This window comes from Marmota monax, unplaced genomic scaffold (genome assembly GCF_021218885.2).
Source record: "Marmota monax isolate L192 unplaced genomic scaffold, Marmota_monax_Labrador192_F-V1.1 WCK01_AAM20220418_F8-fsc00018, whole genome shotgun sequence".
Taxonomy (NCBI): Eukaryota; Metazoa; Chordata; class Mammalia; order Rodentia; family Sciuridae; genus Marmota; species Marmota monax.
Window position 1 is genome coordinate 9,716,675 of NW_026692201.1, and position 27,531 is coordinate 9,744,205.

General features: G+C 33.5%; 1 protein-coding gene across 11 annotated transcripts in view; it reads left to right on the top strand.

Moving 5' to 3' along the window:
- Atg10 (autophagy related 10) overlaps positions 1-27,531 on the top strand; it is a 290,932-nt gene that overhangs the window by 77,309 nt on the left and 186,092 nt on the right. For 9 of the 11 annotated variants that reach the window (XM_058574415.1, XM_046428112.2, XM_046428063.2 and 6 more), the window contains one exon: positions 6,475-6,582. The exons of 1 other annotated variant lie outside the window; for it this stretch is intronic. In XM_058574415.1, the coding sequence (XP_058430398.1) occupies positions 6,475-6,582 (108 nt within the window). Of the gene's footprint in view, positions 1-6,469; positions 6,583-27,531 lie in introns of all 11 variants that reach the window. One more of the 11 variants, XM_058574427.1, reaches the window with a different exon arrangement.

A 27,531-nucleotide genomic window follows, 5' to 3' on the forward strand; every position in this document is an offset into this window, starting at 1 on the left:
CATATGTGCAAAGGGCAATACATTATTTGTTTAAAAAGAAGTGTTTTTTATTTATGAGCACAAAATTGTTTGCACTTTAAAAAAATTAGGAAATCTTTTTAATCTTCCCACCCAAATCCTCAGAAGTTATCATTGACAGAAGGGTCTTGGGTATCTTTTCAGATACATGCAGGACATACACAACATATATACTTATATTTAAATAAGTGGTAGCATATTCAATGCAATACTTACAGAACTTATTCATTTTTTTCTTTTTTTCACATTTTTATTAGTACATCATAGTTGTATGTAATGGTAGGATTTGATGATACATATTTGTACATGAAACTCATTTTTTGTGGCTGCATAACAGTATATTATTTAGATATAATTTATGTAAACAATTATTGTTGTTGAACATTTAGGTTGTTTCCACTCTCATGCCATTAAAATAATACCATCATACATATTATTGCATGGATTTTATTTTCTATGTGTATAAATGGCTCTGTAAGATAAATTCCTGGAAGTAACAATTCTGAATCCAAGGTATGTACATTTTAAATTTTAATAGTTATTGCCAACATGTTCTTTAGGGATGTTATCCTAGTTTAAACTCCCCTGCCCCCTGGAAATGTGTGAGGGCACCTCTTTTATTCACATATTTCTCTACACAGAGAATTTTATACTTTTTGATATTCGCCAATCAGATAAGCAAAAATGTTACCAATAGTTTTGAATTTGCATTTTCTTGTAGGTACTATTGAACATATTTTATTCATATGTTTTTACTTTTTAGTGAACTATATGTGCATCCTTTGCTCATTTTCCTATTGGATTGTTAGTCATTTTCTTTTTGAGTTTTTGAAACTATTTATATTTTGAGGATCTTAAAGTTATATATATCTTGAGAAAATTAGTTCCTTTCTATGATATAAGTAAAAACTTTTGTTTTCACATTTTGATATTTGTCTTTTGGTTTTATGGGTGTTAAGAATTTTTATTTTCACTGTAGAATTTATTGATCTTTTTTCTTCAGGGTTTTTATCATATTTATAAAGGTTTATTACATATGTATATGTGTGTATGTATGTATGTGTATGTGTGTGTGTGTGTGTGTGTGTGTGTGTATATATATATATATATATATATATCCTCCAGGATTTTCATCTAGTTCATTTGTGATATTTCTCATTTAAATCTTTACTCCTTATTTTGCAATAAGATGAAGGGCATTCTATTTAGATAAGTGAAAGAATTTTGGCTATGAAGAAATATTATGTTTTTTATTAATGGTTATAGCACCTGGACATTTCCTATTAATTTCTCTTCTACAAGTGACAGAGTAAAGCAAACTGATTTTTGGCAGATGGGCAGTAAGGAATACTGATAGCTGAAGTGTAGTTGGACATGGAACAATTTTAAGTTATAAGATTAATGGTAGTTGCAGAGGAGTAGGTCAAGGCTTGATAAGTTGCCAGAAAATGGAGTTTGAGGTAGTAGTAAAGACCACTTAATGGGGAGGGACAGGGGAAGTGCTGGGGAGTGATACTGGCTAAATTGTGTTGGTATATTGTGTATTGGGTGCATTTGTGAATATGTAACAACAAATCCCAGAAGTATTTACAACTATACTGCAACAATAAAAAATGTGTGTTGGGGGAAAGACCACTTATAAGGCACTTTTGGCACAGTCTAAGCTCCACAGTGAGTATGAGCAGAGGTGATTTTTAGCATTTGGAGAGCTCCAACTGAGCGATGGTGTTCATGAAGATCTTGAGTTGTTGCCTTTTCTCCCAAGGCAGCTGGAGATTACTTCATTGACTCTGTTCTTCTCTGAATGGAAAAGGCAAGCTCCAGTGAATTTAGCACAGTGGTTCTCAGCTACTGCAATAGAATCTGCTGGGGAGATTTTCACTTAATTGGTTTGAGGTGAGACCCCAGCAACAGCGTTTTGAAAACTCCCCAGGTTCTATTCTAATGTGTAGTAGCTAGGGTTGAGAACCACCGCTAATGCAATCAATGTGCAATCTCTTTCAGTCAGGAATTTCAGTATAAACTGCCTCAGTGCTTCCAAATGTGCACAGGAACCACCTGGGGGATCCTGTTAAATACAGGTTCAGGAGGTCTGGGGTGGGGCTGGAGGTTCTGCATGTTTAATAAGCTCTCAGGTGATGTTGAGGTTGCTGGTCACTAGACCACACTTGAGTGGCTTGAGCTTGTTAGTCGAAGCAAAAAGCACTGACCTACCCCAGTCCAGCGTCAATAAGCATGCTCCTGCCAAGGTCCTGCTCTCTGGCAGAATTTGCTTAGTGTACTAGAAAGAATGCTTGGGTCAAGTGACCTGCTTTCCACTTCCAGCTCTGCCCCTAATTAGCTGAAAAACAAGTTTCTTAGAAGTGCTTCAATCCTTCACCCTCTTATCTGTAAAAGGAGAGGGTTGAACTGGGTAAACTGTGAGGTTCCCTTTGTTCTTACATCCTCCCATGCTGATCCAGGATGTTTTTAGGCTCTGTTTGGATCAGGTTTTTATGTGTTATGGCAGTCTGAATTCTGCAGTTAAGATCCTGGATTCCCTTAGGTCCTGGGACCTATGCCCTGAGTTTATGATCTAGTGGGGGAAATAAAACTAACAAATGTTAAAAAATTAAAGAAGAGCCAAATGTTAAATTGTAAACCATGGTAAATACATAAACTAGAGAGGATTGTTGATTCTGACAGGGGAAACTTTAGTATGATGGGGAGATTTTAGTTAAACATTGTTTACTGGGTTAGATGGACCAAAGAGTGGACTTAGGGTGATGGTTCTCATGCTTTTACATTTGGTTGTTGTCTCTACAAAAACATCCTATGGCAGTGAAGATCAAAACCCACTATTCTACTTTAAATGAAAATAATATGGGAAAAAGACCTTCTTATATGGAAATTAGTATTTGAAGGGAAATAAAAATGCTAAAACTCTCCTTTTTCTAATAATGTTTTCCTTCTTTGTTTTTCAGTACTGGGCTTGAACTTAGGGCCTTTAGCATGCTAGGTATTCTATCACTCTCCTTTTTCTATGTTTGATTTTTCAAGGCTATTCCTGTTAAGAGATTGGTGCTAAAAAATCTTCATTACCAAATAAATACAGACTGAGTCAAAAATCCTGTGTGCTCCCTATAGATAATAATCAATAGATTTAAAAATCACCTAAAATGGAAATTAGTATAAGTAATATTGAAAATCACATATCTCTTTATCTTACCTCATTGGAAAAGAGACAAGATAATGTTTTTAGATTTTATAACAGGTACAGAGGAATTTTTTGTCTCCCCTCTTGGATTGGATCAAAGGAAAAGTGTTTTGCATTGTAATTAGTTTTACTAAATTGCATATTCACTTAAGAAGAGGTTGTATGACCAGTGTGCAGATAACACAAAATAGAATAGTTAGTCTCATTTCATAATTATATTTAGTACACATGGTTTAGCTCTAACTGTTCTCTGAATACCTAAGAGTTTTTGTTTCTTCCTCTATTCCTAGATCATTTGGAAATTGCAGATTGCCACAAACACATACTGTTAGTTTTATTGTAGTTGATAAACCTTTCATATAATCAACTATTGATTATCTATCATAATGAGGGTGACAATACAATAGAGGAGAATTTTTCTATCTTTAAACTACTGTAAACACAATATGTCATTTAAAAACAAGATTATTTTTTTTCAAATGACAGAAAACTGAACTCATTGGGTGAAGCAAGGAAGGAACTTATAATGGGAAAATTTGAAGGTAGAACTAGCTTTGGGCATGGTGGTATGAATAGTGTAATTAGAATCTGGTCTCTCCACATCTCATGGCCTTGAATTCATCCACACTGACTTTTTTTCAGTTTCCATTTAATTACATGATGGCTGCTAAGGTTTTAACATTTTTTATTGCTGGGCACAGTGGTGCACACCTGTAATTCCAGTGGCTCAGGAGGCTGAGGCAGGAGGATTGCAAGTTCAAAGTTAGCCTTAGCAAATCAGTGAGGCCCTAAGCAACTTAGCAAGACCCTGTCTCTCTATATATATTTTATAAATATATATAAAATATATATATATTTTACATCCCTAGCCCGTGTGTGACACACACACAGGCTAGGGATGTAAAAAAATACACACACACACACACACACACACGGGCTAGGGATGTGGCTCAGTGGTTAAGTGCCCCTGGGGTTCAAGCGCTGGTACCAAAAAAAGTTCTTGTTGAAATCCATTGGATAAGAAAATAGACCTCCCCCCGCCCCCTACATTCCCAAATCAAATCTGGATTATACCATATTGGCTCAAATCAGTTGCTCTCCTGCATCTCTGTGGTCAAAAAGGCTAAGGCCTTGATTGGCCAGATCAGAGTCCTATATTCATCCTGGAGCTGGGGGTCATGTCTACACTAACAATGGAGAAGAGAATAAGTTCTTAGAGGAAAATGGTTTCCAAAAGAAGGGGGAATAGATGTTTGATGTAAAACAGTAGTAGCAATGATAAAAGTCACTATAGGCCTGGGGTTGTTGCTCAGTGGTAGAGCACTTGCCTGGCATGTGAGGCACTGGGTTTGATACTCAGCACCACATAACAATAAATAAATAAATAAAATAAAGTTATTGTGCCCAACTACAATTTAAAAAATAATAAAAAATAAAGTTATTGTGTTCATTTACAACTAAAAAATTAAAAAGATAAAGAGTCACTATGTATTAGCCTTAGATGGAATTTATCTAAAAAAACAGTCACTACATATATCTTTATCCACTTAATCCATTAAATATTAAATATTAAATTTGCATTGTCTAAATATAAAGGTTTCAGTGGTAGAGGGCCATCAGAGGGTTTGCTTTGAGGGTGGATACTATAGAAACTGCAGCATAAAGTAGTAATTTGAACCTACGAAATGCGTAACCTTAATAAGAAAATTGAAAGTGATAGTATTGGATATCTGATAGTATATCTCATAGACAGGAGTGATAGTTAAGATATTTAATAACTTGTGACAGAGGCATCAACTAATTTGAGTTGGATTCAGTCAATCAGAACTTGTGCTGATCGCAAGCAGCAGGGTCCCTAAGTGAGTGCTAGCAGGTTGTCAGGCCAATCTGCTGGGAGGGTTTATTAAGGTGTCATCAAATCTCTTAAAAAATATGGTGACCATATTATTTTACTAGGGATGCCATAAAAAATACCACATACTGACTGAATTAAAATAACAGAAATATATTCTCTGATAAGTCTGAAGGCTAGAGGTCTGGAAGGATCATGCTGCCTCTGAAGGCTCTAGAGAAGACTCCTCCCTTGCCTCTTCCTAGCTTCTGGTGGTTGCCAGAAATCCTCAGCATTCCTTGGATTGTAGGTACACCACTCCAATCTCAATTTTCCTTGGACTTTCTAGGAATTCTGTGTGTTTGTGTCTCTGTATCCAAATTTCCTCCTTCTTATAAAAGGATTAAGTAGCCACTTCTTATTTAACTTATTATTTTAATCCTGTTAAAACATGAATGTTGGTGTGACAATTTTGTGCAGAATTAATATTTCTTGTCATGTGAGTATGTTTGTGCATGGGGAAGTATTATATTCTTATACATGACTTTATTGAATTCAAGCAAGTTTTGCCTTAAACAATGAAACAGGCTACATTTAGACAAACATCAACCATTAGTCTATATAATAGCAAGCATAAGAAAAGCAGCAGAGAAATATAACTTGTGAGGGGCTCAGAAATCATCTTGCAAAGCATATATGAAAATGGTGGCAATTGTCTTTAAGTCTTTGAAGAAAAGTTCTGTAGAAAAGGGTTTAGATTCCAGAGGGCAGAACTAGAACTAGTAACTTAGAGGGAAACAGTCAATATAGTATGAGATAACCCTTTCTCCCTGTACAGTGTACTGAAATGGAGGCAACTGTCATATGTCAGGGAGTAAAAAGTGCAGGTTCCCTGAAGCACTCAGGCAGATGCTGCATAATTACCTACCTCCCTGGGACAGTTAAAAGAGATCTTGCCTTGAAGAAGAGATGGGTATACAAGGTCTCTTCTAGCTTTCAGATCTTTTGCAAATCATCTGAAAATTTCTCTTTATAAAAGCTGTGGACATAATATTAACTATGTGACAAGATATTTCTGTAAGTTTAAATGCTTTTTAACATTTCCTAAGCTAAAGTTTTGCTGTCTGACCTCAGTGCTACTAGTGTGTGTGTGTGGGATGGGGAGAGATGGAGTGAGGAGCAGTTTAAGTCAGGAAAAGGGAGTACATTAATACATGAAGAAGGTAAGGGAATAAAACTTTTATTTATTGAGTATCTACTCTCTGCAGGGTATATTGGACTGATTTTTTTACTCGTTTCATCTCGTCTTATTCAATATACATACTTTTCTTTACTTGGCTTTGAACTTATGAGAAGTTGTAGCTCTTTGAGTGATGAATTCTTAAATTAATTGAATTTTTCTTTTGTATTCTATGGTGATGGAGCACAGGACTGTTCTGATGGTTACATGTGCAAAACGCATTTTCAAATAAAAAGTGGGACTATGGTGTCACATCCAGGAACATATGCTGGTGTACAGACATGTCCTCCTGTGGCGGTGAGTAGTTCAGTGCATCATGTTCTCCTTTTCAGTCTTGAGAAGTATAAATTTAAAAATTTGAATCTGTTTTATGTATGTATATGTTTTTTAAAAAAGTTAATTGCCATTGGGTTCTAGGTCTGTTGTAGGGGGAGGAGTGAGCACTATTTATAAGGAGGTATTTTCTTGTATAATATTAAAAACAGGATTTAAGGTAAAGTTAAGATCCACTGAGTCTATTTGATTGTAGTGAGCCTTCACACTTCAGGTTTCTCTTCTATTTAAAGACCACAGGTATATTCTGTTGCCTACTGATTTTGCTTTAGTGAAATTCCCTCATTATTATACACACTTATTCCTAGGAGGCTTAATACTCGACCAGAGAACTCTTGGCCTGGTTTACCTTTTGCTCTTTTCCTTAGCCACTTGAAAGTATACAGGATCTAGATCTCATTTTTTGGTAAATTTTAACTTTGACTTTAGAAACTTACTAAACTGGATTTTATTAAGCTTCTAATAGCTTGGTGGTTTTCTGGGATATTTTCAGTTTCTTTTTATCAAAATGCAGTATCCTTATTATATTTCTTATTAGTAATAGAAATTGTATATATCCATTATAAATAATAAACAATAGAGAAATATATCAATATATGGAAAGGGTAAAAAGAATCTGCCATTCTGGGCACAATGGAGCACACCTATAATCCCAGTGACGGAGGCTGAGGCTGGAAGATTGCAATTTCAAGGACAGCCTTGGCAACTTAGTGAGACCTTGTCTCAAAAAAAAAAAAAAAAAGGACTGGGGATATCTTGGTGGTAGAGTGTCCCTGGATTCAGTCCTCAGTAACAAACACACACATACTTCCGTGTATATGCACACACACACATATGGACATACATGAAAATCTATCATGTACCCTTTGATAAATAGCAACTATTAATATTTTAGTAAATATTGTTCCACACATATCATACATGTTGTTTTTTGCTATAATAAGGATATCATGGATGTATTTCTGTCAGTAAATGCAGAATTCCATAGTTCTTTTTAATGGCTCCATGGCATTCCATTCTATGAATTCACCATAATTATGTGAAGCTCATACTAAGTCAAGCACTTGAATTTTGAAAGAATTGGTGGGATCCCATTTGTTTGAGCACAAGGGAAGAAATCTCTAATACTTGAATTCTGAGTATCCTAGTAAAATGGAAGAGGGGGGTTTGGCAGGGGGGAGGGTGGTATAAAGCGGTCTTTCTCAGGATCTGTTAAATCAGTTCCATTTGGCAATCAGGCATTAATCCTTTCTGCCTGTGTCTGATGCTGGCCTGGAAGTATCTTTGTCCTGTATAATTTGATTTGCAAGGTATTCTAGAAGATATTGTGCTTGATAGTAAGCTACGTGCCCCCAGGGTGAATGCTTGAATCTTGAGTACTGCTTCATGGTTCAAATAACCAGCATCAAATCTGAAGCCAAGCATGTTAGGAAACTTTTCAATTCATTATGTATTCACTTAAAATGTTAAAAGTTAACATAGAAATGATGATTTAAAAGATGAATTACCAGTTTTTGTCTAACTAGTTGGCAGAGATTTTAAAAGCACTAAAAAGTGGTGTTGACAGTGTGAGGAAACTGACACTTTCTGGTTGATGTTTTAACTTTACAAAGTTTAAAGTTGTGCACATGCTATGAATGATCTATTCAAATTCTAGGAATTTAGTCTCATAAAGTATAAATTTTTCCGACATTTGGGTTTTCCAGTAGTTGGGTTCATTGTCACTTATTCATATATGCACATAACATAATTTTCCTCTAATTCATTCCCCAGCACTTTCTCCTTTTATTCCTCCTCCTCCTCCTTTCTTCTACACTTCTGGTGTTCTTTCTATTTATTTACATATTTTTCCTTAGTGCATTATAATTGTACATAAAAGTGGGATTCATTGTGGTATATTTATACAATCATATGCATAATTTAGTCAGTTTTATTCTCCAGTTCTTCCCCTTTCCCTCTCTTCCTCTTTCCCCCTTAATAACCTACCCCTACTCTACTCATCTCCACTCTATTTTCATGAGATCCCCCTTTTAAATTTCTTTTTCTCTCAGCTTCTACATGTGATAGAAAACATTTGACCATTGACTTACTGACTTATTTCACTTAGCATGATGTTTTCCAGTTCTATCCATTCCATTCCAGCAAATGACAAAAATATATATTTTATATTTTATTCATTCATCTATTGATGGGTAGTTCCATAACTTTCTATTGTGAATTGAGCTGCTAAAAACATTGGAAGGCATGTTGTGCTATAGCATGCTGAACTCAAAGAACTCAAAAATAAATATCTTCTATCTGACTATACCTTCTGATTTGGTCCTGTTCAGAATCAGCTCACTTATAAGATCAAAATATGCTGATATAAGCAGAGTGATTGAGTTACTTGGAACTGATTTAATTCTAAAAGTTTTATTTTTATTAGAATAATATAATTATTTTTCAAGTAATTTACACAAAAAATTAAAAATGTTTAAAAAAAGGTTTGTAGTAAGTTTTTTGTCATTTATGTTTGTTAGAGTTGTCATAGGAATGGAATCAGATGATTCCATTCCAGCAAGAGCTCTTTGCTTCCAGTAAACTCCACTATTTATTTGTAATTGTTTGGTAACTCAGTAAATTTTGACTGCCTAACTTGGATTATAACAGCACAGTTAGAAGAAAGAGTCCTAGACTTGGAGTTGGAAGTTGTTTTTTGGAGTTCTCTCCGTCAAATACTAGCAGTGTAACCATGGGTAAACCTTTTTTTCTCTTCACCTACTTACTTTTTCTTGTTTGGAAATAATAAGCATAAAGTGCTATCATTAATAATAATAAAGTATCTCATAGTTATGCCGTTATGATGAGGATGTGAATGGAGACAAGAAGCAGAGACTGTAATACTTCGTTCTGTATCATGTTCTGGTCTTGCCTTCTAGAGGCTGGGAATAACCTCCTAGTTGGAAGATAAGTTTTCTTCATTTACAACCAGTTGTATCTTATAGTGTTGCAGAGATAATTAAAAATGAATCTTGGTAAAAATAGTGGTAGATTAATTAGGACATCTAATGAATTTCATTTGAACTGCATATATAATGTCTTACTTTCCTATATCAATACTGAACAGAGTTGTAGTCTTTCCCTTTTTTTTCATTATAGATTTAATCATATTTTTATTTATTAGGTAATATGATAAGAGAAATTTTTAAGTTTTTCATTTTTAATGTCTTGGAATTAATTTTTTATCTTTTTTTTAAAATTTTTATTGTTGGTTGTTCAAAACATTACATAGTTCTTGATATATCATATTTCACACTTTGATTCAAGTGGGTTATGAACTCCCATTTTTACCCCGTATACAGATTGCAGAATCACATCAGTTACACACCCATTGATTTACATATTGCCATACTAGTGTCTGTTGTATTCTGCTGCCTTTCCTATCCTCTACTATCTGCCCTCCCCTCCCCTCCCCTAATTTTTTATCTTAATAGATGGTACTCCTATTTGTGGAATTAATAGAAAATATGATAATTTAGATACATGTTTAGGTGGAATGTAATTATATGAGGAATCTACTGTCTTAGAAATGCAATGGGCTGTTGATATTTTAAAAATTCAATATTTAAGCAGGTTTTATGAAGAGCATTGATTGTACTCAGAATAGAAGAACTCAAAGGATATATTATCCTAATTTGTGAAAATTATCAAACTTTCTATAAGTGTATTTATATAATAACAACTGTCAGTCATGAAAAATTACTGGCATTCATGAACTTCATGACATTTTAAACAACTGTGTAAAAACCATTAGTTTTCATTTTCAACCACCACTTATCAAAAGATGCCTCAACTCTGTACTGAAGATTGATAAATTCATAGTGAAGACAGACTGTGGCATTAGGAAATAGAGTTCTCTTAATCCTAAAAATATAATGATCAAACAGCTAAAATTATTTTTCTATATATTTTTTCTAAGTTAATAGCTAACTGTATCTGTAGGTAGTTGAACAACCATACCAAAAGAATGTAATTATATGAATAAGTTATTTTCAACCTTGAGGGGAGAGTTTCTATGGGAGTTAGTACATCCATATTTTTATCAATCACTTTATCATATTCTCTTGTAACAAACATTTGTGTCAATATTAATGCCTTAGTGTACTAACATTTAATTCCCACAAAATAATACTTGTAATGGTAATGACCATTTATTGATTCCCTATGCTGTACCAATTTCTTATATTAGTTCTATATTAATTCACAAAACTGTGTGGCAATAGATATTAATCTGATTAATTTGTGAATAATGTTGGTTATGTTGATGAAAACATAGTTGGTAATAATAATAATAATGATAATATAATAATAGTAAAGGCATCAGTCTAACTTTATTGAGCACTAACTCCTGATACTGTTCTATGTGATTTGCATGAATTATTTAATTTCATCTTAAGATATGCATGCCTTTATTATTTTTATTTTACTTATAAGGAAACTGAGACACAGAAGTTAAGATGTTTTTCCTAAGTACAATATTGAAAAAATTTTAGTAAGAGATGTATTTGGGGTCTTTGTAGTTGTTAAATTAAAATGGAAAACCTAGCAAGGTTAGTTGTCTTCAGATATCTGGACGGTTGTCCTGTGAAAGAGTATAGATTAACTTTGCTTGAGGATTAGTTCCAGTGTCCGAAAATTATTCTAGACAAATCTCTCTTGGTGTTGCCTGCAGTGAAATTGGTCAACTTAGAAAGCTGTGAGCTTCTTCCCTCCTAGTGGAGATGTTCAGTCACAGGGTGGATAACCCTCTCTCTGGAACAGTGGTTACAACTTAAATGCCCAGATGCTTAAAGAAGAATGGGCTGATGAGAGACTGAAGTGGGCCAGTTGGAAGTGATAGAGAAGTGGAGGGAGCATGGGGCATGCCTCCTTCAAAGGGCATCAGACATGCAGCTGCAGTTGCATTTTCAAGAGAAGGCAGAGATCTGGAGCTGTGTGTATGTAAGAGAGTTAAAAAGAAACTCCTATATCATCCAAATAGACTGTATCTATGAGCTGCAAATGGTCCTCAGGCCATCAGTTTATGATTTCCAGTTTCAAATATTTCAGAAAGGATTCCTACATTGTACAGAAAAATGAATAGAAGATTGAGTTAGGGGACCTTAAATTCTCTTTAGAATTGAATAACCACTAATTAGTTCCATATGTATTCATCACATTTCCTATTTGAAGATGTTCAAAAGGAATGCTTCTATTAACAGTCATTAATTTGAAAATTTTTGGCCTTCTTTCATGTAAGAAACCACACTACTTCCCTGGTCTATCTGGAATCAGCATTCTTGATGGTAAAAAGATAGCTGGATTCATGATTTTTATACCTGCAATATTATCTACAAAGTTATGTAGAGAATCAAATATTTAAAAAATCAAAGCAAATATAATGGAAAGTGAAGTTATTTGTGAAAATTATAATCTCTACCTTCTTTGAATTTTTAAAATATAATTTAAAATGATAGTTAAAAATGAGAAGATCATTGGAAATCTTCTAAATATATTGGGGGATGTCTTTTAGTACTGGCTTTGGAAAATAGGAGTTCTGGTAGGTTAGTCATATCAGATAAGATATTTATTTATTTATTATTCTTTTTAGAGATAGGACATTGATTGAGAGTAGTTTGTGTGCTGGGAAGGTAACTCAGTGGTAGATCACCTGCTTAGCAAGTGCACAGCTCTGGATTTGACCCTCAGCACCATGAAAGGGAAGAGGGGAATGGTGGAGGGAGAGAAGTTAATACATTTTGGTTGTGGCATTTCTGAATTTATAAAATAACAATCAAGACCGGCAGTTTTTGAGCAAGATTTTTTTCTTTACGATTGACCAAAAGAAATCCATTGCATTGATTTACGATCCTCTAAATACAAATGAATATTTTCCACAGAAGTCAACATAATCAACATTTGTCCTGTGGAAATCTTATTTTACATGGTATTTATTTCTGTAAATTAATGTTGGTGCTAAAAGTTCACTTTATCAATTTATGAAATTTTTGACTGAACTGAAGATTTTCTTGGATATAATAATTTAACAGTAGTGGAAAATGATTAGTGACTGTTCTGCTTTATTGAATATGAGCTTATTATGAAAAGTCCTTATTGAAGCCTTATTTATATAAATGAAAAAGTTGGAGAGTGTGGGTGGGAACACATTCTCTATATTCTATTTAGATAATTTTTGATGAAAATTATCCATTAATTTTTAAAATTCATGTGTATGTGTTGTTGCAAAATAATTGTTATACTTTTTACATATTTTTATTGGTGATTACAATTATACATAATGGTGGGCTTTATTGTTACATATTTATATGAGCACATGATATAACAGTATAATTTGGCAACATCATCCCCCAGTATTTCCCCTTTCCTAAATTGATCTTCCTTTGATTTTTCATAAGATACCCACCATCATCTTTCTTTTTCCTCATTAACTTTCACATATGAGAGAAAACATGACTTTTCACTTTCTGAGTTTGACTTATTTTGCTGAACATAATGTCTTCAAGTTCCATCAATCCTCCTGCAAATGACATAATTTCATTCTTCTTTATGTCTGAATAAAACTCCATTGTGTATATATACTACATTTGCTTTATTTATTCATGTATTGATGGATACCTAGGCTGATTCCATAGTTTGACTATTATGAATTGTGCTGCTATATAACATGGGTACATATGTATCACTATTGTATACTGACTAACTTTAGGATGAATACTGAGGAGTGCTATAGCTTGGTCATATGGTGGTTCCATGCCTAGTCTTTTGAGGAACTTTCATACTGGTTTTCATAGTGGTTTTACTAATTTATAATCCCACCAATAATGTGAAAGTGATCCTTTTTCTCCACATCCTCTCCAGCATTTCTTATTCTTTGTATTGTGAATGACTGCCATTCCAGCTGAAGTGAGATGAAATCTCAGTGTTTGCATTTCCCTAACTGCTAAAGAGGAGTTGCATAGTTTCTGATCTAATTTCTAGGTCTTGGATTCATTTTGAGTTGACTTGTGCATAGTGATGAGGAGCTAGTCTCATTCTACATATGGATAGCCAGTTTTTCCAGCATCATTTGTTAAAAGGGCTCTCTTTTCTCCATTGTATGTTTTTGGCAACTTTGTAAAGGATAATATGAGTAAATCTGTGTGGGTTCATCTCTATGTCTTCTATTCTGTTCCATTGTTCCATGTGTCTCTTTTTATGTCAGTACTATGCAGTTTTTGTTATTATAGCTCTGTAGTACAATTTGAAGCCAAGAATTATGATGCCTCCAGCATTACTTTTTTGGACCTATAATTTCTTTGGGTATTCTGGTTCTTTTATTCTTCCATATGAGTTTTAGGACTGTTTTATTTCTAGTTCTGTGAAGAATGTCATTGGCATTTTGATGGGGATTGCATTGAATCTGTGTATTGCTTTAAATAGAATGACCATTTTAACAGTATTAAGTTTGCCTATTCACAAACATAGGGAGGTCTTTCTATCTTCTTCAATTTCTTTCTTCAGTTTTCTATAGTTTTTCTTATAGAGTCTTTCTCTTCTTTGATTAGATTTTTTTTCTTTTTTTTTTTTTTTTTTTTTTTTTTTGAGGCAATTCTGAGTGGGATAGTTTTCCTGATATCTTTCTCAGCAGATTCATTATTGGCATGTGGGAAAGCGAGTGATTTTTGAAAGTTGATTTTGTAACCTGCTACTTTGCTGAATTTGTTTATATATGCTAGAGTCTTCGCTGGATCTTTTTGGGGTCTTCTAAGTACAAGATATCATCTGCAAACAGTGATAATTTAACTTCTTTCTTTCCTATTTTTATCCCTTATATTTCCTTCTCTTTAGTAATTGCTTTGGCTAGAATTTCTAGTTCTAGTACTACACTGAACTATAGTAGCAATAATGGACATCCTTGTCTTGTTCCAGATTTTGGAGGATATGCTTTCAATTTTCCCCCATTCACTGTGTTATTGTCTTGGTTTGTTGTATATAGCCTTTATAATTTTGATATAGCTTCTTCTACCCCTAGTTTCTTTTTTTTAAATCATAAACATGCTGAATTTTGTCAAATGCTTTCTCTGCATCTATTAAGATGATTATGTGATTTTTGTCCTTAATTCTATTTCTATAGTGAATTACATTTATTGATTTGTATATGTTTAACTATCCTTTGAAACCCTGGAATAAAACCAACTTGATGTACGATCTTTTTAATATGTTTTTGAATACAATTTGCTACTATTGTTTTAAGTTTTGCATCTAAGTTCATCAGGGGTATTGTCTGTAGTTTTCTTTCCCTGATGTGTCCTTATTTGGTTTTGGTATGAGGGTGATGCTGGCTTCATAGAATGAATTTGGAAATGTTCTGTACCTTTCTATTTAATGAAATAGTGTGAGGAGCATTGGCATTATTTCCTCTTTAAAAGTCTGATAGAATTCAGCTGATAACTGCTAAACTTTGAAAATATTTTGTAGGATTCTAAATTAAGTTACTAGGGAAGAGAAACAAGGCATAAATATTCTATCATGTTTAGCATCAACCCATTCAATAAAAAATACAATGAGATTAATGTGGAATGTGGATATTAATAATAATTAGGAGTGAGAATTATTAATGTACATTTAGAAAAGCCAGATATCTGAAAGTCTTTTCCATAGGTTTTTCTAGGTGACATTGCTTTGCATTTTCTTGTTTTAATCTAACTCCTCATTAATTAAATTTTGAATCATATTCATAAAATAGAGGGGGCTCAGATTTTGTCCTTTGTCTAAGTACAGTTCAGATACCCATATGCATTTACTTTAAGCTGGTCAATAATATTTAAATTAATAGAGTTTGGATTCTTCTTTCTGAAGTTTGATTACTAAAGTTTCATTTTTTCCTTTTGTAGAGGTACTAGAGATGGGTACTGGGCTTATTTTATTTATTCATTTACTATCCTCATTACTTTAGAGCCTGAGGTTGCACCTTCAGATTACATTTTTTAAAACTGTGAAAATGATAGAGTCATAAAAATAGCAATAGTATGCTACTGGAAAAAAAAAAAGATTTTGTCCTAGGGCTTCGTAGTTCACTGAGACTTTTCTTCGACCAGGGCAGGTAAAATATTATAGAGAGGGAGGCCCTTGACAAAAAACAACCTATCATAAATTCCCTGAAGCATAAAACTGAGAATCAGTAACACTAGATGATCTCAATTGCCAAAGAACATATTCAGAGAATGATGATCTTCTGAGGTAACCAGGGCTTCAGATATGCTCATTTGCCCTCAGGATTTTATTAAGTGGCTTCTAGGATGAGTTCTATTTTGTATGTCTAAAATAGACTCATATGTAAGAATATTTTTTTTATAATAGAACAAATGACAAGTCACATTTCTTAGTAAGTGTTAATAATTTCTCTGTAAAACAAATGCTATTTTTAGACTTAAGTATAGACGTGGTGATAAATGTAAATGATTAGTAATAAGAATGATTTCCTCTCATACTTGGAAATGAAATTATTAAAGCCATGTTAAAATATCAGAAAGTCTGTTATGTTTAATACATGTAGATGCAAATGGAAGCATGTGTTGTAGTCACTAGGTATTTATTGATTGATATGATGAATTGAATGCTGATAGATAAACGGATTTTTAAAGGAAATAACTATTAATTCATCAGACCCCAATCCTACTATTGTTTTTCTTAAGGTGTTATAAAACACAAAAGGCAAGGTAAATTCTAATTTTACTTAATTTAAAGTATAAATATGTGCCTTACAGTGGTGTAGTGTTTGGAGGTGACACTATAAAATATTCTGAAAACCAGTCACGTCTAATTAGGATTTTGAATTCTTGTAAAATGGACATTGTTGTATTAGATGTAATATTTACTATATAGACTGTATTTCTTAAATTATTATATGCTAGAATTGTTTATGCACTATTCTGATAACTCTTCAGAAAGATGTGGCTCTGAAACTATTGAATTATGTAATGAAATCTGTGATTTAAGGGTCTTAATGCAGTTTAATGTTCTGCTGTGAAGCTAAGAAGTCTATAGAGAGACTCCACGTTCTACTGTATTCTTTCTTCTCTAGGTACTTGGTATCTCAGTAATGTTACTTTGCAAAAACCAGAGAGTATATTAGATTCAGTGAGACCCTATACTCTAAATGGTTTCTGAAGGTTACTTTAACCTTTGAAATTCCCTGTGTTCTTTTCACCTTGGAAAAGCTAAGGGAGAATCTATATTTTGAGAAAACCCAATAGCATAAATCCAGATAGCTAACTCATTCTCTTTTTATTTAGTAGTAGAAAAGCCTTTGTAAAAACACCTGCCATCGCCATTGTATTTTCACTCAGCAGTGAGGTATATCAGAAAGTTTCTATTATGTGTATTTCTCACTTTGAGATTTTTAAAATCAAAAGTAAAATCATTTTTTAGCAGCAGATATATGCTTAACAGAATATTAAGCAAATATTTCTGTGCTAACATCTGACAAGAGGCTAGGTGAGTGGCTCAGTGGTAAAGAATGTGCTTAGTTTATGCTGGGTCCTGGGGATAGTCCTCAGCACCTACAGTCAAACACACAAATCTGACGTGCTTTTAATATGGGACACTTAAGTCCAGTTGTAAAGTCTAAATAGGAACCAGTTGTTTTTAGGAAAGAATAGTAATTATTTTAATTGCCCCAATTATATATTTCTCCCATTTCTTTAATGAATTTGCAATGCTTCCCATAATACATGTTTTAAAAGGATATTTAGGGGATTTATTGTGGGTTTCAATTTTGTGAATTTTTATTTATTGAGAATTTCTGAATAGTATATTTTGATTTTATTATAAAATCTAAAATAAATGAAAGTGAAGCTACTTCTTAGGACTCCATTCTCCTTTGCTTTTTTTGAAATAGTGGAAACTGCATATGTGGAGATAAATCCTTAGAATGAATATATTACAATGAGATTTGATCTCTTAAAAGAGTAAATTAAATCTAAAATATTTGAGTTTAAAAAATTACTTTTAATTATGTTTGAAATTCTTTTTCTTCCTTAGTTAAATTGAAAAGGTTAATTTAAAAATATTCTATAGAGTATTGTTTTTGATTACATAAATGGGATATGAGAACTTTAATAAATGTTCTTCCATGTGGTTCTTGCAAATTATTTTTTCTTTAGAGATATTGTTTGTTCTTAAAAAACTGTTAGTGCTAGGTATTTGTGATAAGCATTGAGATAAGCTACATTTAGTTCTAGCTGACCTCAAAGGAGCCTTAAAATAGAAATTATATGTTTGTCTCAGCTACAGTTTAGAATTGAAAAAAGAAGGAAGGCTGACAAACTGGCAATGTTACCTGAAGAACATCTGAATGATGCCCAGGAATGCCTTTTTTTTGGCCAGTAGGTCAGAGAGTACAGCAGTGTGGCAGACTAAATCTGCTCTAGTTGCTTGATCCCAGCTTATTTTGATGAAAAAAAAAAAAGTAGTAAAATGAAAGTAATCTTTCCAGAAATTATTTATGGAATAATTTACTCTCAGCATTCCTTTAAGTACGTTATATGTAAAATGAAGGGGAAAAATGTAATCTCAAATTCTGAAATCCTCCTCTTTGTTCACAATCTTCTTATTTTCAACTGCATTTATGCCTTTCACCCTCTGAACATTTTTTGTACACGCTTTCTGCCTTGAGGTCCTCAATAACATCAATCCCCATTTTATTTCTCTTGCCTTCTTACTTATTCTTGCCAGGACTATTTCAACAATGTCCACAACAACCCTTTGCCCTACCCTTATGCCATACCTATATTAACACTGCCTCATCCTCTTTTATAATCTTCTTTCTCTTTATTCACTACCATTATTATGGTAATGAAGGATATTATGGATAAATAATCTATAGTATTTTCATTTTTTATCACTCATTTCAAGTTCAACTCTTTTTCTTTATTACACATATTTTATTGGTGTGTTATAGTTGTACATAATGGTAGAACTCTTTTGACTTCTGTTAAAATCAAGCTATGGAAATTGCTTCCTTCTAAGATACTAGTTTCCTTGGGCTTACCACATCTAGTATTTATCCTCCTTAGCCACATTGCAACAGTTGACCATATTTAACAAGCCCTCTCTTATTGAAAGTATCTCTTCTTTTTTTTTTTTTTTTTGGTTTGTAAGACATTTTAAATGATGAATTCTTTTTATTTCTATTTCTAACAGGTCATTTTAACTCTTATTTTATGGCAATAGTTTCAATATCTCCCCTAAGTCAGTCTTTGGGGAGTGTTGAAGGTCAACCAATGCAAATCAAGATGAAGCCAGAGGGGCAAATATAGGACTGAAAATAAAAATCTAAGTTGGGAGTCATGAATACAGATCTAGTCTTAGAGGATCTTGAGCAATTACCACAAATAAAGGCCTATAGCTTTCCAGTTTGACAGCTGGCATCCTGATAAATCAGACGGACTTTAAAAAAAAAAAAAACATGGTTGGAATCTGGCAACAAAAAACTTGGGGGCTGAGGATGGATTCCATCTGTCCCTTTGTCTGCCTATGAACCCATAACTAATTCTAGTTTATCCAGTGACTCTCAGTACCTGCAACTTGTCCTGGGCATTCCAAAGGTGGATATCAGCTTCTAAAAATGTTTCTCCACCTCATACTCTTTTGGAGACATAGAGTGTTGGAATTAACTTTGGTGCCAGAAGGAGTTTAGTACCTTTTGCACGATATATTATGTCTTGAGTACTTGGGAATGCGTATAGGAGGTGTTGAGTATAGAAGGTAGTGGTGGGAAGCAAGAGGGGCTCTGAATTGAAGAAATTCATTATGGGTGGGACATGAAGGACATTGAATTATGACTTTAGATTGGTCTGAGAAGTAATTAGAGTTCATAGCAGGGTTTGTCTGAATCCCTTTTCCACAGGTTGGTTGAGCTAGGGCATTAGCCAAGTTTCTGGTGTGTTCTTGAACCTGGGATTCCTATTCAAATTAGTAGGGATCACTGAGCATCAGAAGGAAGAACCAAGTCAGAATCCATTAAGGAAAGCTGAGATTTAACTGCCAGGAAGTGACCAAAGACTTGGAAGGAGTGAGTGTCAAAAAGTTTTTAGTGAAAATATCTGGTTTGGCATTATTGCTCCCCAATAGGCATTTTGTGAAATAATGAAGGAAAAAGTGAGAATGTGTTTGTCTCAATCTGTTGTTTGTATAATAAGCTCCAAGGTATATTAAAATGAAATTATAATTGCCACTTAACCCAAAAAGTGTCTATTTGACATAGATATTTTTCAAGAAAAGTTTATCTGGTTTCCACACCAGAACTTTTACATATAAGATGATTGGTAGTTTAATGTTCTTTTCAAAAATAATAAACAAATGAATGTTTCAGGAAACCTGTGATAGTCTGAATCAGGTGGAACTGATTTAATGTTATGGATAATTACATAATTAGTGCTGTAAAAAATAAATCATACTATCTGCTTGATGGACTGGAGCTGTTGTGGAGGAGGTATGTAATTATACAATCAGCAACCTCCTCCTATGCTGATTCTAGGTAATCCTTTTTCTGCCTTGTCTGAGAAGGGGCTTCCTGTCTTGTGTTTCCTGTCTTCACCCCTTGATAAGTTTCTTCATGACCTGGGTTTGTGTGAGAGCATTCTCTGATACCAGTGGCTTCCAAAAATTTTTAATATAAACCCATAGTAAGAAATATATTTTACGTCAGGACCCAGTACCCTGCACACATGCATACCTGAAACCAAGGTTTGTGAAACAATTCTTATTCTTTCTGATCTACTCTATTAATCTGTACTGCTTTATTTTATTTTTTAAAAAATGCTGGTTGTGTCCAGCCAATTGATTTTAGAATCTATTAATGGCTCATGACTCACGTTTGAAAAATATAACCTTAGACCTACAGTGATTGCTAATGTCCGTGGAAGGGATTCAGAGAGTGGCATAATGGGGCTGCCAGGGGCTTTGTGTAGCAGGTGGTGTGGCATGGTTGAAAGAGCAAGAGCTTTGGTGTTGGGAAAATTTGGTTTTAAATCTCGACTTTTCCTTATTTTAACTGTGTGACTTTGAACATGTTACTGAACCACTTTGAGCCTCAAATCTCTCATCTGTAGAACAGGGTCTCAAATAGTCATAGGAGTCAGGAGGTGGGGATGAGGGGGGGCTATGTGTGAGGGGAATGTGTGTGGTTGTGTGCATTAAATGATATCATGAAAGAAAATATCTGGTCAATGCTGTGAAAGTAAAATACATGTTGCGGTAGGTGATTCATCAAGTTTAGTTTCTTCTCATAACTCTCACAACCTCAGACACCTCAACTGCAGAAAGATGTAGTTAACAATCTTTGCCTCATAGGATGCTTATAAGGCTCAACTGACAAAATGGGAACCAAGGGTTAATAATTGATCATTTTTATTAGCGCAACCTTAAGTCAGCTTTTCTGTGGCAGAATAGATCTTTGTACAATGGCAAGTCCTGCAAATGTTAAGTGATAAAACTAGGAAACAAAACTGGTTTTGAAATCCTCTATCCTAACTGCTACTGACAAGGATTGTTTTGAGATATAGGAGTGCTGCATGTGGAATTCTGCTACCAAAACTGCTGAAGGATTATTTATAGTGCCTATTAAAGTTACAATATACATTTGAAGTTCCATATTACATTCTATGTAGAATTTAAAGAAACTTTAAAGCTATTGCATAAAGGACCTTGTTTCATCAAGACCTGGAAAATGATTGCCAAAAGACAACTCTAATTACCTGTTGTATAATATTTCTGCCAAATTTTCTTTATCTTAACTGGAATACATCACAATAATATAGTTGTGAGATTTAGAATAATCTAAGTCCCCTCACTAATCTCACAGCTTGAAAGTTTGGGAAGGGGGAAACTTCATTGTATCGTATGTTTGTTTATTTTTATAAAATCACCTTCTTTTCTTTAAATATGTACAGTTCTTACTACTTCTGAAATAATCTATGACTTTGAAATGTGAATTCCTCACTAGTTTTAATTTTGGACTTTCTTGCCTAAAAAGCTATTCCTTGGTTTTGTTAATGTCTTTTTTCTTCTCTTCTATTCATCTTTTCTCTGGGATTCTACTGAGATTGTGATTATTTAGTGCTAACCTGAGCTTTGTTGGTTGTACGGAAGGGACATAAATCAGCCAAGGCAAGTATGAAGTAATGACAGCTGCAAAGCATCTTTTCCATATCTCTTATTCTCCACAGTGTTCAATCTCTGGTTTCTTTGAAATGTTTCAGTCTCACTTTAGGTATATGTTGGTTGATTACACTTGATTTCTATACCATTTCTACGTTTCTAGTCCTTTACATTATGTTAGGAAATCACCTAACACTTTTTATTAACTTCAAATTGCAACGTAAAAGACATTCAGGAGAAAGGGCCTGGTTCCTTTAAGACAGAATTATTTTTTTCTTTTTTTGCCAGAATGCTCATTGTAAAACTGAAGGGCTTAACCATAAAGGGCTTCAATGTAAATTGAATATTGATAGAGAAGGCAGGTTAATTGGCCTTAGGTACTAGGTTGCTAAGGAAGCATTTTCCTGATTGGGAGGAAACTCTCCTGGGTGTTTTGCAGCTTCTTGTGGACCTAAGATGCTTTGTTTTATCTCTTGCTTTCTGTTTCTGAGTTGGAAGAGGAAAGAGCAGAAAGCTATCATAGGAATGAAAAGCTGTGTGCAGCAGATGGTTGCTCTGTCTTTGCTAAGGAAAGAGAGAGCTAAATACTGACTAGCAACAAGCCAATGCCAGTAAGGACTCTTTTGTTTAAGGCAGACAGTTAGAAAATACCATGAGGGCAAGATATAAAGAGCTTGCTGGGAGGACATCGAGAGGTTAGACCAGGGTTTTTTCAGTGTCTGAATATATATAGGCAAGAGAAATTAAAACATATTTTGAACAGGCATCCAACATCCATGTTAATTCATAGAGTTAAATGTTTTCAATATGGTTGAGCTTATTAAGAGTAGCTATTTTGCTTGTATTTAGTTGTTTATATTTTGAAAGTTATGTACTATATTGTGTATTATACTTAGCAAATTTAGATTTGTTAATATATAATTGTTTTAAGAAAGAATGTTTAGTTTTAAGTATCTCTTTATTTTTGTATATAGTTTATCACCTAGTAGCAATGAAAGTATTTGGGGTAAATAAATTACTCCAATTTTTCATTGAAATATTTTTTTCAAAGGAAAAATATTTTTGCATATTGACTTTCTATATATGTTCTGCTCTTTGATTATACTTAGGTAATTTATAAAGTATTATTTCTACATGCTGAATGATACTCCATTAACTTCAGGAAATTAGTGCCTGTATTTTGCTCAATTTCATTGCTTCCTCTTACTGCTTCAATCAACAGATATTTTTAAGTACCTATTGAGCATCAGGTACTGTGCTGAAGGATACCATAAGGCATAAAAGTCTTCTAGGAAGTAGTGACATACTTCTCAGTAGAGTTTAGAAAGTGAACGTATTTTTGCTAGCATTTTCTAATCTGTTTTAGATTTTCTAGGTTTTCTTCATTATTAGTATTAATTTATACTCTTTATAATTAATTAGTATTATGTATACTGAGTATTAGTATTATATATACTGATTATTAGTATTTTTATACCAGTTTTATTTTGTTTCTTATTTTTAGTGCTTGGGGATGGAACCTAGGGGTGCTCTACTATTGAGCTATATATTCAGCACTTTTAATTTTTTTTATGTGGAGGCAGGGTATTGCTAAATTGTAGAGGCTGTCCTGAGACTTGTAGTTGTCCTGCCTTAGCCTACCAAGTAGTTAAAATTACAGGCATGCACTAATGTGCTTAGCTGGCACTCTTAAATTGTAATTTTTTTCCTGACAATGTAATTGGGATTATCTTATGGACACATATCTTAAGAGAGAACCAGACTTTCTTGGCTCATTTCAAATCCTGGAGTGTCATAGGAAGGTACTGAAGTCCTCTTTTATAGCCTCTTGATTTTTTAAAAAGGATTAAAAAATTTTGTTCTACTTAGTTATACATGATAACAGAATGCATTTCAATTTATTGTACACAAATGGAGTGCAACATTTCATATAGCCTCTTTTGAATTTGCTTTTGGTTTTCATGGGTACACAGTTCCTGTCAGCTTACCAAGAGGATCTCAGAAAAGACACATTGTGGGGCATCCTTTTAAGGACCTCTGATTGTGGTAGTAGTCTCAGAGAAGCTAATTTATCATGAAATTGCCTACTTATAACCAGAGAGCTTAGTAACTATATGAATGGTCAACAATGATGAATCTTATACTGGAAAGCCAAATAAAATGTGAAAAACATTCACAGAAGAATTGATTAAGTTGGACTCTATCACTTGTTTAGTAATAGAACAATATATTAAATATATGAAGAGTATTCAGTAGTTTTTGTAACTTTTTAATCCTGAGGTACAAATCCATTCTGATGGTTTTTTAAAAATGATATTGTAAGTTCCTGTTTTCAGATAGCCTAATTCTAATCTTGCCTCACAATCCTTTGGTTCAGAACTTTGTAGCTTGGATCATCTTTCAAGGAATTGAGGTATAGTAGATGAAAGTTGTCTGCAGAGAGAAAGGAGAACAACAAATAAAAGATCCAGTGTTAAAATTGTAACATTTCATATAGATTTTGAGTAGAATTATGAATAAATGAAAGAAAATTACATTTGTAATAATAATATCTAGTGGCTTTTTGTATGTCACATTTATTTTAATTGATATCTATTACTTTGCAATAAGTGTTTATTTATTTATATATATTTTGTAGCTGTGAAAGACACTGCACTTGACTGAGCTTTAACTTTTTTTTTTCCAGAATTCAACAGCTTTTATTAAGATGAAGCACAGCTAGTAAACTCATTAAGTAAGGACCCCAGGCAGTTCTCCAGTGCTGAGTCTGAAAGCACAGTAGTGCAGAGATCTTTGCATCACCATCATGAATGACCTTGAAGGAAACCAGCATTTCATAAAGCAAAATCCTCTCTGTGGCACTTCATTCTGATTTGATTGATGCTTTAGAAAAAGCTGTAAGATTTTCTTTGCTTTATAGTGTGGGGTATATACTCTTTATACTTCATAGATTTTTCTCTTGTCTGGAGTATTTTGTTGGTAGGTCATTATAGGTTCTGATCTTTCACTGACTGCAGTACGAGTATATGATGAAATCACTCTACTTTGATCAATTATTATTAGAGAGTAAGGTCTTAGTTCATTGGGATCATGGTTCTTAACAATAGAAAAATACTGATTCTCTAACTTAAATGTAATCTACTCATTTTCCTTCCATCATAATCTTCAAATGACTCGGTTGGTCAAAAGTTTTTTAATACTGAGATTATATTATTTATATACAAAGGGTGTATATTCCTCTCTAGCCACTATCTACTGTACTTTCTTAAATTGATGTTCCCCTCCTTTTAGTTTTTCACTTTGATATGCAGCAGAGGCTCTTAGTATATAATTTTACATCCAAAGAAATAGACACCAGAAATCTTAGAAGATAAAATGATTATTTTTTTACTCTTTGGAGTTACTTGGTGATTTCCTACATAAGAAGTTATTATTTGAAGGCACAAACGTTTACTTGTCTCCTCTGACACTGCTGTATGGAAAATCAGGGGAAATCTTTTCAACATTTTAGCTCTAAAAAATATTTAAGAGCTATATGTGACACTTGGGGCTAGGTTTTTAGGATTGACACAGGCATTATAGTTAGATAGAACTCTTATCAGTTGTAACCTGGTGGATCACAGAGATCATTTAGGGTCTCCTTTCCACCAAGGAGCCTCGCCAGCAAGTGAATCCAAACTCCAGTGCCTAGCCTTCTTTCTTGGGGATCCACACTTGACAGTTCTGATACACCCCTGCTAATGTGACACTGAATGTTGCTCCTCTCTTGGCCCACTTTTTTTTGCTGTTACTTGCATATTGTCCCATGTGAATCACCACGTGTTTCTAAATAATTCTTATAATTAAATTCAAAATCCTGGTCTCTCTCTCTCTATTCACAGTTTGGTTTAATGCTCAATGGTTATATCTGGACTAAGCCAATCATTCAGTTTTCTTGATAGGCTTCAAGTCCTGATCCCTAAACTTCTGTTCTACAAAGATAAAAGGATAAAATCAGAGTGGCTTTTTTCTAGGCTTCTTGATCACAATAACAATACATTGATTCTGAAATTCAGTGAAGTGACTTGTGAGAAGTTCTGAAGAAGGTAAATAAGACACAAGAAGTATATTTCAGGATCACTAGAAAAACACCCTCCCTTCCTCTCTCCCTCCCTCCCTCCCTTCCTTCTTTCCTTCCTTCCTTCCCTCCTTCTTTCCTCCTTTCTTCCTTCTTTCCTTCCTTCCTTCTTTTCTTCCTTCTTTCCTTCCTTCCTTCCTTCCTTCCTTCCTTCCTTCCCTTCTTCCTTTCTCTTTCTCCTCATTTGTTAAACTCAGAATATCTCAGTAAATAGATTCTTAGCCATGCCAAAGTGTTTTTTCTTCAATTAATTGATTAACATTATCTCTCATGGGCAACTTCATTTTGAAGACCCTCTTAAGTCTTTGAACATGCTTAATTTATTCTAGCTGATGGACTTCAATATTTTTCTGTTTTAAAAGTATACTATGAATGCATTCAGACTAAAATAAATTCTCATTAATTTATAAAACTGTTAGTAATATTTCATTTTTTAAAAATAGTCTTTTAGTTGTAGAGGGACACACAATATCTTTGGTTATTAATTTATTTTTTATGTGTTGCTGAGGATTGAACCAGTGACTCACATATGCTAGGCAAGGGCTCTGCTACTGAGCTACAGCCCCAGCCCCCAATATTTTATTTTTTTAAACCAAACTAACTAAAATGGGTAGAAATTTACTTACTTTGTGATATAGGAAGCAAATCAGGAAATATTGGAAAACTATAGTTTTAGTAAATAAAGATATAATTTTTCAAGATAATCACAAAGTTCCCTTTGACACTTGGTTTTTAAAGAAGGTAGATAAACAATTATAGCAACAATTAAAAATTATTAATGGTACATATAAAATATAGAATTGCAGTAAGTACCCACAAAATTTTTAAGAAATAATTACTTTCTTAAGCTAGTAAAAAGTATGGTTATTTACAAAAACTTGGTAAAAGTTTGAACAAGCCTTTTAGAAATGTTTTTTCTAAATCTGTATTAAAGGACTATTTTATTCATTTCTAATTATTCCTTATTAGGCCCCCAAAATGCATTTAAAATATCAAATTTTTATTTGTGAATTGATTATTGTTTAGTTACAATGTTCATTTTTCAGATACAATGGATTAGAATGGATAATATTAATTTAGAATAAAAGCTTAAGTGACAATTGATGTCAAATAAAACCTGTATTAAAAAAAAACTGTGTCAGTGGTATATTCTTTAAGTTGTTTGATTGAATTTTTCACCAAAATATCATTTCCCACCATTTACCAATTCACTTCTCAAGCTTTTTTTAAATTTATTTTTTAATTCTAATTTGTTATACCTGACAACAGAATGCATTACAATTCATATTACACATATACAGCACAACTTTTCATATCTCTGGTTGTATATAAAGTATATTCACACCCTTCATGTCTTCATACATATTTGGGGTAATGATATCCATCTCATTCCACCATCTTTTTTACCCCATGCCCCTCCCCTTTTCTCCCACCCCTTTGCCCTATCTAGAGTTTTTCTAATCCTACCATGCTCCCCCTCCCAACTCCACTATGAATCAGCCTCCTTATATCAGAGAAAACACTTGGCATTTGGTTTTTTGGGGTTGACTAATTTCACTTAGCATTGTATTCTCCAACCCCATCCATTTACCTGCAAATGCCATGATTTTATTCTC